We start from the raw sequence: 15474 nt of genomic DNA, 5'->3' as shown, positions 1-15474 counted from the left end.
CATCTCAAAATAAATAAATAAATAAATAAATTCAAATTTAGACTCCTGTCTGAAGCTGACCACTCCAAGAGATTTCGATTTTGGGTAAGAAAAGCCCCTTGAGGCTGGGCGAGGTGGCTCATGCCTGTAATCCCAGCACTTGGGAGGCCAAGGCAGGCAGATCACCTGAGGTCGAGAGTTCAAGACCAGCCTGACCAACATAGAGAAACCCCATCTCTACTAAAAATACAGAATTAGCTGGACATGTTGGCACATGCCTGTAATCCCAGCTACTCGGGAGCCTGAGGCAGGAAAATTGCTTGAGCCTGGGAGGCAGAGGTTGCCGGCACACCACTGCATTCCAGCCTGGAAGACAGAGTGAGACTTCATATCGGGAGAGAGAAAAAAAGACCCTTAGTTCAGAAAACAAGATCTTCTGGCTCTGGACTCTGTAGCTGTCTTGGGTAGGAAACTTTTGCCAGCTCTGTGCTTTCATTGAGCCTAAGGGGAGGGGGCAACCAGAAGGGACTCTGAAGCCAAGGTTGAGAGTTCTGCCTTCTGCCTCCCCAGCTCAGTTTCCAAGAATGGGCATTGGGCAGAAAAATTTCTTAACAAGTCAGAAAAGGCCAGACCAGGCAGACTAATAAATGCCGACCAGGATTATCCGGCCTCATCATCAAAACAGCCCTGCCACATTCCTCTCTGGGAGGGGTAAGAAAACTGAGGTTGGAGGAGGACACCACACTGTGAGCCTGGAGCCCCAGAGGTCCAGGCATTCATGGACCTTCAACCTTCTCCTCTCCCTCCCAGCCCCAGAAGGCTTCATTCTTATTAATTCCCAGCTCATTCACTTGTCAATAACTCAGGCCCGCCGACCACCAGTCCTCCCTCAAGCCCCACTCCAAACCCCACTCCCCACAGTTCAAGCGATTGACTCCCTGTGTGTGACTACCAGGCAAAGGGTGGGGGTTTCTGTGCTCCCCACCACCACCCTCCACCGCCCCCCGAGAGTGACAGGATTCCTGTTTGGCGGCAAGGAGTCTGGATCGCAGGTGCCGGGCAGGCAGCACTGTGTAAGGGTAGCCCAGAGAGAGGAGAATAGACCCAAAGTCAGGCACCAAAATTTTATTAACCTGCCAGGCTGCTCGGTAACAGTCAGAGGAGGCAGCCCTGAGCTTACACAACTAGCGGTTTATACGGGGTGAGGGGAAGGCATAAAAGGCTTTTAGGACTGAGGTAATCTATCCGCTGGTAACAGGCACACAGTTTGTTAACTTGTAACAGACCCACAGTACATTATCTTGTGACTTTTGTGGTTGGCAGTCTTTAAAAAAAAAAAAGAGAGAGAAGCCAGGAGGTTTTTTGTTTTTTTTTCCCGGTATGTGTTAAACAGAAATTTGCAAGTATGGATAACCAACATATGTTTTCTCTGTCCTCCCTCGAGCTGCCCATGCTGCCCGGATGGCTGTAATCAGGCTTTGCTTAATTGCAGCAAGTCTGGCAGCCTTGATGTGGCGCCTAGGCAGGGGCTCAGGAATGCAGCTGCAGAGCAATCAGAGTAGGGGAAAGGGGTTAGCTTGCGCCCCTTGTCTGTAACACGCTGGAAGCGCTCCATCCCAGACTTGACTGGAAGCGGAAGGTGTCACCCCTTGGGGACCAGAGAGCCTTTGCAAGGTGGGCTCGGGGCACATTCCCCTCCCCTTCGGTGGCCCCGTGGCCCCTCCTAAAAGACCCTCCTCTTCTTTGGGGACCTTGACCGCCAGCAGCCCCACATCTGCACCCTCTGCCTGGCGTTGGGTGCGCACCTCTAGGGGCAGACGGATCCCTTAGCCCAGCGAGCTTGACAGCAGGATGGGAGCAGTGCGGGCTCCAGAGAGTGTCACAGCATTAGGCTGGCCACCGCCGAGCAGGGGCTAGGCTCAGCTGACACCCTCACATCCGCCCTCCAAACTGCAGCCTCTGACTTTGGCAAATCTGGCCAGGATCTAGGGTCTGGGGGCCGGACTGTGGCGGGACCCTCAGCGGGCCTTCTCACTTGGGTGAGGACCCTGTGGCTCCAGGCACCAAACACCAGTGCGCCTGCCCTTGCTGTAAATTTCGGGGAGGGGCAGCAGCAAAGCCTGGGGGCTGGCGCGGTGGGGACGATCACCCGCCAGCCCTTTTTCTTCACCCAGGCTCCCTTTCCAGTGCCCGCATTGCCTGCAGGGCCACCCCTCCTGCGCTGGCTGGTCCCTCCCCACCCGCGGCTCTCCCGCCCTGCCCGGCTCCATGGTGGGGGTTACAAGGCAGAGCGCCCATGACTACCACTGGCAGGGACAGCGGAGGCAATTTTCCCAGAGCAGAAGGACGGTCCCAGCGGGTCCCATGGCTGGGATTGCTCCGAATCCAAGCACCCGACACCCAGCCCCGCCCGCACCCTGCATGGCTCTGCCCGCCCGCCCCGCACCCGCTTGGTGCCTTGGGCTGGGGGACCCCGGCAGGGCGGGCACGACCCAAGGCCACCGCGCCGGGCCTGAACCCAGACCCCAACCCCAGACCGTAGGGACCCCATTCTCCAGGTACTGAGGCCGGCCGTCCTGGCAGGTGTCCGGGGACCGGGGTGTGTACGCCTGAGGAACAACTGGTCAAAAGCGGCTTTTTGATTTCCCAAAAGTAAAGCCTCCTTCGTAATTATTTTTTTACCTTATTTACTTAAAACAGATAGAATCTAATTAGTTAGATTTACCCATAATTCTGTCAGTAAATTTGAGCACACTTTTATTAATTTTTCTCAGTTTAATTAGTTCTTTTGTTTCTATGATAAGAATTTTAAATTCTACCTGAAATTAGTGTGAATCCAAAAGTATCTCAGACAAGTCTCAACTTAGAAAGCTTATTTTGCCAAAGTTAAGGACACACCTGTGACACAGCCTCAGGAGGTGCTGACAACATGTGACCAAGATGGTTGGGGCACAGCTTGGTTTTATACATTTTAGGGAGACAGGAGACATCAATCAATACATGAAACTTGTACATTGTCCAGAAAGGTGGGGCAACGTGAAGCAGCGTGGGAGCTTCCAGGCGGTAGGTAGCTAAAGGACAAATGGCTTTTTGTTTTTTTGTTTGTTTGTTTCTAATTAGCCTTTCACTGAATATGCAATTTACAGAGAGAGTCACTTATGTCTTAGTCTGGCTTAGTGAAACAATAGGGCGAAGGAAACAATCAGAGATGCATTTATCTCAGGTGAGCAGCGGGATAACTTTTGAGTTCTGCCTGTCCTTTGTACACAAGGAATTTCTGTTGTGGGCAAAACGTGAGGGTTGTATGAAATTTTTCTATCTTTGTAGCTGTCTTGTTTGGAAATAGAATGGGAGGCAAGTTTCCAGGCTGGCTTTTCCTTTCAGCTTGGTGATTTTCGGGTCAAGAGATTTATTTTCTTTACATGTTTATTTTCTTTTATTTTAAAAATCTTTCAGATAAAGCATTTTAGGAAAAAATTAGTCTCTGGTTTCAGATTTTGTCTAATCTCTTATGGCTGGAACAGTTTATTCTTAGAAGGGTGGGTCCCACATTATTAGAAAATTTTTTTTTCTTTTCTTTTTTTTTTTCTTTTTTGAAACAGAGTTTTGCTCTTGTTGCCCAGGCTGGAGTGTAATGGCCTCGGCTCACCGTAACCTCCACCTCCGGGGTTCAAGCGATTCTCCTGCCTCAGCCTCCCGAGTAGCTGTGATTACAGGCATGCGCCACCATGCTTGGCTAATTCTGTATTTTTAATAGAAACAGGGTTTCTCCATGTTAGTTAGGCTGGTCTCAAACTCCTGACCTCAGGTGATCCGCCTGGCCAGAAAGATTGTTTTTAACAGGTTGTGAAGTCTCACATCCTTCAAAGAGAAACAGGAAAAGAAAGAAAAACAATGAAAACAAAAAAATAAAACAAAAAAAGAATAATTTTCAAAATCAATATAGGCCATATTACTCTGACGTCTTTAGATCAGTAGGCAGGTTTAAAAGCGTTTTATTAATTTAAATAAGTTGCTTTCATATTTTTCTAAAGTTTAAGTTTGTCTAGCTTAAGTTCGTAGGGCTTTATGAAAGCACAACTTAGGTTTTAGTTATTTCAAATCAGAAAAATAAATGAAGAAAGAAATGAAAAGAGGGCTCAGTGGCTCACACCTTTAATCCCAGCACTCTGGGAGGCCGAGGCAGGCAGATCAAGAGGTCAGGAGATTGAGACCATCCTGGCCAACATGGTGAAACCCCGTCTCTACTAAAAATACAAAAATTAACTGGGCGTGGTGGTGCACGCCTGTAATCCCAGCCACTCAGGAGGCTGAGGCAGAAGAATCACTTGAACCAGGGAGTTGGAGGTTGCAGTGAGCCAGTATCTGGCACCGCACTCCAGCCTGGGGCTACAGAGCAAGATTCTGCCAAAAATAAAAATAAATTAAAAAAAGACAGAGCTCGGTGGCTCATGCCTGTAATTCCAGCACCGAGGCAAATGGATCACGAGGTCAGGAGTTCGAGACCAGCCTGACCAACATGGCGAAACCCTGTCTCTACTAAAATACAAAAATTAGCCAGGCGTGTGCCTGTAATTCCAGCTGCTCAGGAGGCTGACGCTGGAGAGTAGCTTGAACCCAGGAGGCGAGGTTGCAGTGAGCTGAGATCACACCACTGCACACCAGTCTGGGCGACAGAGCGAGACTCCGTCTAAAAAAAAAAGAAAGAAAATAAAGAAAAAAATTTAAAAAAATACATTATTTTTGAGACTTGTAGCCAGAGAAGTTTTAGAATTTATTCCAAACTGTAAAAAATAATAAAAATTGAAGAAACATCAGGCAAGACCAGAATCTAATTACAAGTGTGTACTAGAGTTTATTCTGACACAGAAGTTTTTCTCTCTTTAGTTCCATTTTCACTAAAGACAAATCACAGGATGAACTCATTTGCAAAATAAGTTTTAGCTTTATTATACTTGGCTAGAGGAATTGATATATAAACATATATATATATTTGAGACAGTGTCTTGCTCTGTCACCCAGGCTGGAGTGCAGTGGTGGGATCTCAGCTCACTGCAACCTCTTCCTCCTGGGTTCAAGTGGTTCTTCTGCCTTAGCCTCCTGAGAAGCTGGGATTACAGCTCTCAGGTGCCCACCACCACACTCGGCTAATGTTTTGTATTTTTAGTAAAGACAGGGTTTCATCATGTTGGCCAGGCTGGTCTCGAACTCCTGACTTCAGGTGATCCAACCGCCTCGGCCTCCCAAAGTGTTGGGATTATAGGTGTGAGCCACCGCGCCCAGCCCATAAGGTCACTTTTTGAAAAGGATAAAAGTAAGACAACAGTGGATGACCAAAGTCTTACAACAGTCATAGTTAAAGACACAATTTACAGGGAAATTTGGTTACTTCTGTGGCATATAACAATTTTAGGTAATAATTACAATTACTACTGATAATTAATTACTACTGATAATACTTTAAATCAGGCTGGAGTGCAGTGGCAGGATCAAAGCTCACTGCAACATCTGCCTCCCAGGTTCAAGCAATTCTCCCATCTCAGCCTTCCGAATAGCTGGGATAACAGGCACGAGCCACCACACCCAGCTAATTTTCTGTATTTTCAGTAGAGATGGTGTTTCACCATGTTGGTCCAGCTTGTCTTGAACTCCTGAACTAAAGAGATCCACCTGCCTCAGCCTCCCAAAGTGGTAGGATTACAGGCGTGACCCACCGTGCCCGACCCATCTCTACAAAAATACACACACAAAAATTAGCTAGGTATGGTGGCATGTACCTGTATCCCAGCCAATTAAGAAGCTGAGATGTGAGAATAACCTGAGCCCAGTGGGTCAAGGCTGCAGTGAGCAGTGATCAAGCCCCTGCACTCCAGCCTGGGTGAGCGATTGAGATCCTGTCTGAAAAAAAATACATTTAAGTATTTGATATTTATATATGATACCGAGGCAGGAGAATAGGGTCTAAGGCAGGGAACATAAGACTCATACATGCAGACTTCCCAGAACTAAAGCAAATGAAAACACTTTAGCTATGACAGAAAATATTCTCTCCATTTACATAGGGTATACACTGGGTAAATGACTGTAACTTCACCCTCTTTGTGCACATCGGGCATACATGAAATGGTCAATGGAAACCTCTGGAGGATGTTTAAACATGAGAAAATTCTATAACCGGGCTCTTGAACCTCTGTACTTGGCCTCGCTCTTACCCTGTGGAGTGCACTTTGGTTTTCAATAAATCTCTGCTTTTGTTGCTTCGTTCTTTTTTTGCTTGTCTGTGCATTTTGTCTAACTCTTTTTTTATTTTTATTTTTTGGTAGAGACAGAGTCTTACTCTCTTACCCAGGCAGGAGGGCAGTGGTGAGATCTTGGTTCACTGCAACATCCGCTTCCCAGGTTCAAGCAATTCTCCTGCCTCAGCGTCCTCAGTAGTTGGGATTACAGTCACTTTCCACCACGCCCAGCTAATTTTTGTATTTTCAGTAGATAAGGTTTCACCATGTTGGTCAGGCTGGTCTTGAACTCCTAACCTCATAATCCGCCCACCTCGGCCTCCCAAAGTGCTGGGATTGTCTAACTCTTTGTTCAAAATGCCAAGAAACTGGACACCCTCCACTGGTAACGCCTCCTCTATGCTGCATAACTTTTGTAGCACAGAGTTGTTTATCTTTAGATAGTGTACATTTTCTGACTTTTTTCAGTGACACATTTTGTATTTTTTATCCAGTTTGAAAAGCATTTTTATTATCTGTGCAAATAAACTTATTTTCACTTATTTTCAGCTAATAACCTTAGCCACATATTTTTAACGTATTTTCTTTATCTGGAAGAGTTGATACAGTAATCTTACTTTATATGCTCACTCAGAACATATAAAACATATAATAAACATATAATAGTATCTGGACACTATTTTTGTAACAAACTAACTTTATTTATTTATTTTTGAGATGGAGTCTTGCTCTGTTGCCCAGGCAGGAGTGCAGTGGTGCAATCTCCACTCGCTGGACCCTCCACCTCCTGGGTTCAAGCAATTCTCCTTTCTCAGCCTCCTGAGTAGCTGGGATTACAGGCCTGTGCCACCACACCCAGCTAATTTTTGTATTTTTAGTAGAGACAGGGTTTCACCATGTTAATCAGGGTTGTCTCAAACTCCTGACCTCGTAATTAGCCCGCCATGGCCTCCCATAGTGTTGGAATTACAGGCATGAGCCACCATGCCTGTTCTCATAAACTAACTTTTATAATATGTTTCAAATGCTATTTTGATCAGACACTCTATGTATTTTAAATGCATTCTTTAAAAATCGATGTAAAAAAAGGAAACTATGTCTTTTACAGCAACACGGATGCAGCTGGAGGCCATTATCCTAAACAAATTAATGCATCATCAGGAAACCCAATACCCCATGTTCTCACCTATAAGTGGGAGCTAAACATTGAGTACACATGGAAACAGAAAGGGAAACAATAGACACTGGGGCCTGCTTGAGTGGGGAGGGTGGCATGGGTCAAAAAACTATTGGGGGCCGGGCGTGGTGGCTCACGCCTGTAATCCTAGCACTTTGGGAGGCCAAGGTGGGTGGATCACCTGAGGTCAGGAGTTCAAGACCAGCCTGGCCATCACGGTGAAATCCCATCTTAAAAAACAAAACAAAACAAAACAAAAATTGGGTACTGTGGTCACTAACTGGATGATGATATAATTTGTAAACCAAGCCCTAGTGACATGCAATTTACCCATGTAACAAGCCTGCACATGTATCCCCTAAACCTAAAGACTGAGAAAATTAACAATAAATGAATGAGGTATAATTGTTGAACGTTGTGGAAGGTAACCAAGGCCATTGAAAAATAGTGAGAGCACCATATTTGGAAAGTGGCCCAGACACTGAGGTAAGGGGGGATGTCAGACAAATCATCACCTATTAGAACAGGAAGTCATCAGATAATATACCAAGTTGACATATTGAGAAGGGGTAGGATCTCCCTATTATATAATACAGAAATAATCACTCAGATGTAGAGATTAGAAATAGTTTAGAAAATGTAAGCATTTGATTATTTAGGGAGTATATCTGGGAGCATTAGAGAAACAGGGTTAGGCAGTAGACTGCATGAGAATCTCTTAGCGTTTGATTTTTCAATTATGTGCATAGGTTTCCTACGTAACATGTACAATTTAATTAGAGAACAGAAAAAGTTGTGATTTGGGGTCCCAAAGATTCAGTGATTAACTAGAAGGACTCACAAAACTGAGCCCATCTGTTACACTCATGGTTATAGTTTATTACAACAAAAAGATACAGATTAGCCTTTCGGCAGGAACCACCATCTTCCAGAAATTCACCAAAATGACGAACACAAAGGGAAAGAGGAGAGGTACTCTCTATATGTGTTCTCTAGGTTTTTTAGAAAACATGGAGTTGTCCCTTTGGCCACGTATATGCGGATCTGTAAGAAAGGTGATATTGTAGACATCAAGGGAATGGGGACTGTTCAAAAAGGAATGCCCCACGAATGTTATCATGGCAAAACTGGAAGAGTCTACAACATTACCCAGCATGCTGTTGGCATTGTTGTAAACAAACACGTTAAGGGCAAGATTCTTGCCAAGAGAATTAATGTGCATATTGAGCACATCAAGCACTCTAACAGCTGAGAGAGCTTCCTAAAACGTGTGAAGGAAAATGATCAGAAAAAGAAAGAAGCCAAAGAGAAAGGTACCTGGGTCCAACTGAAGCGCCAGCCTGCTCCACGCAGAGAAGCACACTTTGTGAGAAGCAATGGGAAGGAGCCTGAGCTGCTGGAACCTATTCCCTATGAATTCATGGCATAATAGGTGTTAAAAAAAAAAAAAAAAAAGACCCCTGGACTGTTAAAAAAAAAAAAAAGATACAGATTAAAATCTGCAGCAGAAAAGGCTGCATAGGGCAGAGTCCAGGAGAGACCAAGCACAAGCTTCCAGTTGTCCTCTCCCAGGGGCATCATGTGGACAGTGCTGAATTCCCCAGCGATATGTGTTAACACACAGAAAGTACTGGCAAACAAGAAGCTTACCTGAGCCTTGGTGTTGAAGGTTTCATTGGGGGCTGGTCACATGGACGAGAGCACCCATCTGAATGACCTTAGTTTCTCTGTGTCCACCTTCCTAAAGTGAAGCTGACACTACACTGCATGGTCCAAGGTCCCCATAATAAATCACATTGTTAACATAGACTGTCTGGTGTCGGTAACACCAGACAGGCAAGATATTCCAAGGACTGAGAGGTCACTTTCCAGGAGTTGGGCTAGAGTCAAACCTTTCTTTGGGTTTGGACAATTCATGCCTACTAAGTTTCCTTAACTGCGAATTTCCTTAATTCCTTAATAGTGAATGTGTAGGAAATGAGTAGTCTGATACATTGCTGGTGAAAGTATAGTGTTATATAACCCTTTGGAAAGAAGTCTAGTGTGTAGTGCACAGACGTTATATTTGGTTTGTTTTTGATTTTTTCTAAAACAGGGTCTCACTCTGTCACCCAAGCAGGAGTGCAGTGGCAATCACAACTCACTGTAGCCTTGACCGCCTGGGCTCCAGCTAACCTCCCACCTCTGTCTTCTGAGTAGCTGGGACCACAGGCACGTGCCACCACATCCAGCTAATTTTTGAGTTTTTTGTACAGAGGGGGTTTCACCATGTAGGCCAGGCTGGTCACAAACTCCTGGGTTCAAGCAATGCTCCACCTCAGCTCCCCAAAGTGCTAGGATTACCTAGCGACTGCCCAGACAAAAACTTCTTTCTAAAAGTTGCATGTGTCTGCGGGGAGCTTCAAACCCCGCCTCTACTAAAATGCAAATAAATTAGCCAGTGTGGTGGCCCGTGCGTGTAATCCCAGCTACTAGGCAGGACAATCACTGGAACCCGGGAGGCGGAGGTTGCAGTGAGCCGAGATGGTGTCATTGCACTCCAGCCTGGGCGACAGGGCAGGACTCCTTTTCAATACAACACAAAACAAAACAAAACAAAACAAAACAAAACGAAATGAAACAATCTCAGGCTGCCTGCTCAAAGGACCAGAAGCCAGAAAGTTTACATAAAAATGAAGTTAAAAAAAATAATTTTTATTGTATTCTTTTAATATGTGAGCAGCCATACAGTATATAATTTACAAATACACAAGGCCTTATACACAAGGCTAAAGGCAGCACCCTCTGGGGTGGACCTGGCTCAGCTCGGGTAGGAGTAGTCTTGCCTGAAAAGGCTGCACCTTCGGCTGTCACTCTTTCTTCAATTAATCAGCGTTTGGTCATGTCTTCTGTCACTCAGGTCTCGGGTCTTAAACCTCATCCAATGAGCGACGCTGCCCTGAGAACCGTCCAATCAGGCACGCAGCTGCAGCGACAAGGGCGGCTTCTGGGTTGTGGCGGCGGCTTTGTGTCTTGCTGGAGGCAGAGTTTCCGGTCTCGTCTTCGCTGCCACTATAGGCCCAACCTCCGTGGCCTTGTGACCTGCTGGTACTGGAGATCCACAGCTAAGATGCCAGGACCCCCTGGAAGCCTAGAAATGGTGTGAGTGCCGGGTCCGACGTCGGGGAAAGGGTTTGCTGGAACCGGTGGGAAGTGGCTGTGGCGGACTCAGGCCTCCCCGCAAACAGCTCCATAATTTGTGCCCGGAGTTCTCCTTCCCAGATCGGCCTCTGTCCCCTTCAGCAATAAGATGGCGACCGCGCAGTGACTGTGCCCTGGCCTGAAGCCCTCTCTGGGCAGCTCTGCACGCGCAGAGCTACCTCTCTTCTAGCTTGTCTCTCCCAGGGACCAAGGGAGGGTCGTCAGGGGAGATTCCTGACTTGGTTGCAGGTCATGAATGGGAAGACCTTTGGTTTATGGAGTTCTCAGTTTCTCTTTTCTCTTATTAAAACTTTACGGGAGTTATTGCGAAAATGTTTTTTATGACTGGGTGATTTCAAGCAGAATTACAAGGCTTTGCTTTGAAAATGCTACCAAGAAAAACAATAGGGAAAATCTCTCCTGCATTTTGGCTGTAGAAAATGAATACATTTCCGGTAAGGCGCAGTAGCTCACACCTGTCATCCCAGCACTTGGAGAGGCCAAGGCCAGCGGATCATCTGAGGTCGGGATTTCGAGACTAGCTGGCCAAAATGGCAAAACCCTGTCTATACCAACAATACAAAAATTAGCCAGGCGTGGTGGTGGGAGTATACAATCCCAGCTACTGGGGAGGCTGAGGCCAGAGAATCGCTTGAACCCAGGAGGCGGATGTTGCATTGAGCGGAGATTTTGCCACTTCACTCCAGCTTGGGCAAAAGAGCGACACTCCTCAAAAACAAAACAAAACAAAGCAAAACATTTCCACAAGAAAATGTGGTAGACAACTGGTGAGTTATGTAGAGTCATAAAAATATCACTTCTTCTTTTTGCAGGGTAAATTTGTGACAGTGAATATCTCTGTTCTGTATCCTGTTATCTTGACTTCTGAGTTTCATGCTAAATTTTATGAGATAAAACTTGGTACCTCCTAGAAATGTTCCCATATGAAATTGTTTAATATATATTTTTAATGAAAAAATTTAGAATAAGACATATATTGTCCGAAAGGAATAGATACTTTTGCTTTTCTCATTGAGGTGTAAAATGTAAGCACCTTATAATTTCATCCCTTTAGATAAACATTGTGTTTGAGTATTGTTGCTGAATTTTTCACACACGTAGTTTCAAAAACAAAGTAAATAACTGTGACATGGAAATAAAAGCTTGAGCCTAGTGCCTCCAATCTAAGGCTAATATTAAACCTCCAAAAGAAGGTTATTAACAGCCCAATTAATTGTTTTCTAAAGAGACTCCCTTGAAGATGTCCCAGCCTACTCACCCCAGCCGTGGAAGAATCCTTTATAGTAAGAGAAGCTACAGAACCCCGTAAAGCTGGGGACCCACAGGCAAATGCAGTTAAGGATAAGAAGGAAAATAACTGGTAGGATTTCTGTGAAGTTGTTATTGTTTTGAAGCAGTTTCTAGATTGTTTAACGCAAAGCAAAGTTAGATTTATGTAAAAAAAATAAATTCCAGCTGAGATCAGTGGCTCACACATGTCATCATAGCACTTTGGAAAGCTGAGGCAGGTGGATCACAAGGTCAGGAGTTCAAGACCAGCCTGGCCAACATAGTGAAATCCCAATTCTACTAAAAAGACAAAAATTAGCCAGGTGTGGTGGCATGCACCTGAAGTCCCAGCTACTCGAAAGGCTGAGGCAAAGAAGAATAGCTTGAACCTGGGAGGTGGAGGTTGCACTGAGCCAAGAATATGCCAGTACACTCTAGCCTGGGTGACAGAGTGAGACTTTGTCTAAAAAAAATAATTCCAAAGGAGTATTGCAACAGAAGAAAATACCTAATATAAGATCTGTAAAACTTGCAAAGTCAGACAGACAAGGGCTTTCTTTTATAGGAAGGAGCAAACAAGATTACAAAGAAGGTAGAAGGTAAATGGCAAATGAGAGGTGAAAAAATTGGATTCTACATTAATGTGTTACCCTGAAGTCAGCATGTCCTTAGGAAGGACATAACATAGGGTTGTATTTTGACTCAGATTGAGTGTAGCTGAATGTTCAGGAGCCTGTGGGCAGGAGACAAACTTAAGTGAAGTTTGATTAAAAAGTATTTTCTTTGACCACTGAAGAAAAATTCAGCTGATTTTTTTAAAGTGAGGAGAAGAAGAAGATAATGTGCAGAGTCTATGTCTGGCTATGTGATAGATCAGAAAAAAGCCCCAACTAAGTCATAAAGGAAAGCTTGTTTCTTTCCATAAACTGTTTCTGGAGAACACAAAAAGATAGCTAAATCATAGCTAGTTACCAGGATTATCTAGGTACTTCATCTTTACCCATTTTTACTTTATCCTCTTCCCTCCCTCCCTTCCTCCCTCCCTTCCTTCGTTCCTTTCCTCCCTCCCTCCCTCCCTTTTGTTGCCCCGGCTGTAGTGTAATGGCATGATCTGGGATCACCGCAACCTCTGCCTCCCAGGTTCAAGGGATTCTTTTACCTCAGCCTCCTGAATAGCTGGGATTACAGACATGCGCCACCATGCCTGGCTAATTTTTTGTATTTTTAGTAGAGACAGAGTTTCTCTGTGTTGGTCAGGCTGGTCTCAAACTCCTGACCTCAGGTGATCCACCCAAAGTGCTGGAATTACAGGTGTGAGCCTCCACCCCAGGCCACATTTCCTATATATGACTTTTTCTTAGTTGTATTTTCTATAATAAGCTGGTAAATGTAACTACAGTGTTTTGCTGAGTTGTGTGAGTAGCTCTATCAAATTATGAAACTTGAGGGAGGTTATGGGAGTCCACAATTTTTAAACAGTAGTTCAGGAGCATAGATAGGCCTATGGGTTTTGTGACTGGTATCTGCCATTAGGACAGTGTTGTGAGGCTGAGCCCTGAATCAGGGTCTGTGCTGACTCTGCATAGTATCAGAATTCAAATTCAAATGTTAGTCAGTGAGTTGGTGTTGGAGAAAGCCTTGGTGTTCAGCAAACTACAGATTTGGTACAGGAAAAAAGATATTACAGAGGCCTGGCCTGGAATCAAACTCTGGTTGTCTGGGAATGGAAGGCTCTGCTCCCCTGTACACAGGCTGTCACTGCCCATTGTCCTGTGATTCCAGGTCTGCCCATTGTCCTGTGATTCCATGTCTCCTCCCAGGATTTAAGAGGATAAAAACTCAGAGGAACGAAACTCTGATAGCAGACCCCCTTTTCCCACAGCTGTCACCACGGGATTCCCACTCACTCACAGGCTTACCCATTAGATATTAATGTGTCCACACCTCTCCCAGGACAAGGCACCACTCAGAGAAATTTCACAACAGCATTTTTGATTCTAGTGTTTCTTGGCAAAAACCTACAAAAGTGTCTGCAAGTCTCCTTGCATATCCCCACTCCCAGACACTGAATCTGCCACAGCAACCTCAACCTCAACAACTGAGGGTTCTGGACCACCTGTTCTTAATCTCATCTGCCTGCATAAAAACAAACATGCATCAGAGTATACCTCCACCTGAGCCGCTGTCTGTAGCACAGACCAGTTCTTCCGCCTACATCGCACTGTTTCGCACTCATAGATTTTTGTTTACCTTTTATTTTTGTCTCAAGGGTACACATGTAGGTTTTTTATACAGCTAAAACTGTGTATGGGAGTTTGGTGTGCAGATTATTTTGTCACTGAGGTACTAAGCATGGCACCAAAAAGTGTTTTTTTTTTTTTTTTTGATCCCCTTTATCCTCCCATTCTTCAATCTCAACTAGGCCTCAGTCTCTGTTCTTGTCTGTGTTCCTGTGTTCTTATTATTCAGCTTGTACTTAGATATAACATGCATCTGGTTTTCTGCTGCTTCATTAGTTTTCTAAGAGTAGTTTCCAGCTTCATCCATGTTGCTTCAAAGAACATGGGCGTGTGTGTGTGTGTGTTTTAATGACCACACAGTATTCTATACTATTTATGTACCATATTTTATTTTTATTAAACTTTTTATTTTATTTTTGAGAACAGGGTCTCACTCCGTTGCCCAGACTGGAATGCAGTGGCGTGATCTCAGCTCATTGCAGCCTCAATGGCGTGGGCTCAAGCAATCCTCTTCTACTTTAGCCCTCCCCCCAAGTAGCTGGGACTGCAGACACACACTAGCAGGCCTGGTTATTTTTTTTGTATTTTTTGTAGAAATGGGATTTTGCTCTGTTGCCCTAGCTGGTCTCAAACTTTTGAGCTCAGGCAGTTTACCTGCCTTGGCCTCCCAAAGTTCTGAGATTACAGATGTGAGCCACCATGCCCAACTATACCATATTTTCTCTATGCAGTATACAATTGATAAGTACTTAGGTTGATTCCATGTCTTTGCTATTGTGAATAGTGCTGCAATGAAGATGTGTATGTCTTTAGAATAATTTATATTTTACTGGGTACATGCCAAATTATGAGGTTGCTGGGTCAAAAGGTAATTCTTGTTTTAGTTCTATGAGGAATCAACACATTGCTTTTCACAATGGTTGAACTTTTTATTTTTTCACAATGGTTGAACTAATTTACATTCCCACTGGCATTGTATAAACATTCCCGTTTCTCTGTAACCTTGCCAACATCTGTTATCTTTTGACTTTCTTTTTTTCTTTTTTAAAGACGGGGTTTGTGGGTCAAGCTGGTCTTGAACTCCCGACCTCAGGTGATCCGCCCGCCTTGGCCACCAAAGTGCTTGGATTACAGGTGTGAGCCACCACGCCCGGCCACTTTTGACTTTGTATTATACTAGCCATTCTCGCTGGTGTGAGATAATATTTCATTGTGGTTTTTCTTTGAATTTCTCTAATCATTAGTGATGAGCATTTTTCATATGCTTATTAGTCAGTCACATGTATGTCTTTTAAAAAACATCTTTTTCATATTTTTTGTCTACTTTTAAATTCAGGTCTTTTTTTTCTATAAACTTGTTTCTTTCTTTTTT

The 15474-nt window shown here is 44.5% G+C and overlaps 1 protein-coding gene and 1 pseudogene across 1 annotated transcript in view; one reads left to right on the top strand and one right to left on the bottom strand.

Moving 5' to 3' along the window:
- Positions 1-15474, bottom strand: part of LOC108301910 — a 101280-nt pseudogene that overhangs the window by 53877 nt on the left and 31929 nt on the right.
- Positions 10425-15474, top strand: part of LOC119470708 (zinc finger protein 726-like) — a 561873-nt gene continuing 556823 nt past the window's right edge. Inside the window, exon 1 of the mRNA XM_037737410.1 lies at positions 10425-10531. Coding sequence (XP_037593338.1) covers positions 10502-10531 — 30 coding nt within the window. The 5' untranslated portion in view covers positions 10425-10501. The remainder of the gene's footprint in view (positions 10532-15474) is intronic.

The sequence above is a fragment of the Cebus imitator genome, unplaced genomic scaffold (genome assembly GCF_001604975.1).
Source record: "Cebus imitator isolate Cc_AM_T3 unplaced genomic scaffold, Cebus_imitator-1.0 Scaffold38, whole genome shotgun sequence".
NCBI lineage: Eukaryota > Metazoa > Chordata > Mammalia > Primates > Cebidae > Cebus > Cebus imitator.
Note: the sequence above shows the minus strand (reverse complement) of the source record. Positions and strands in the feature narration are given on the sequence as shown.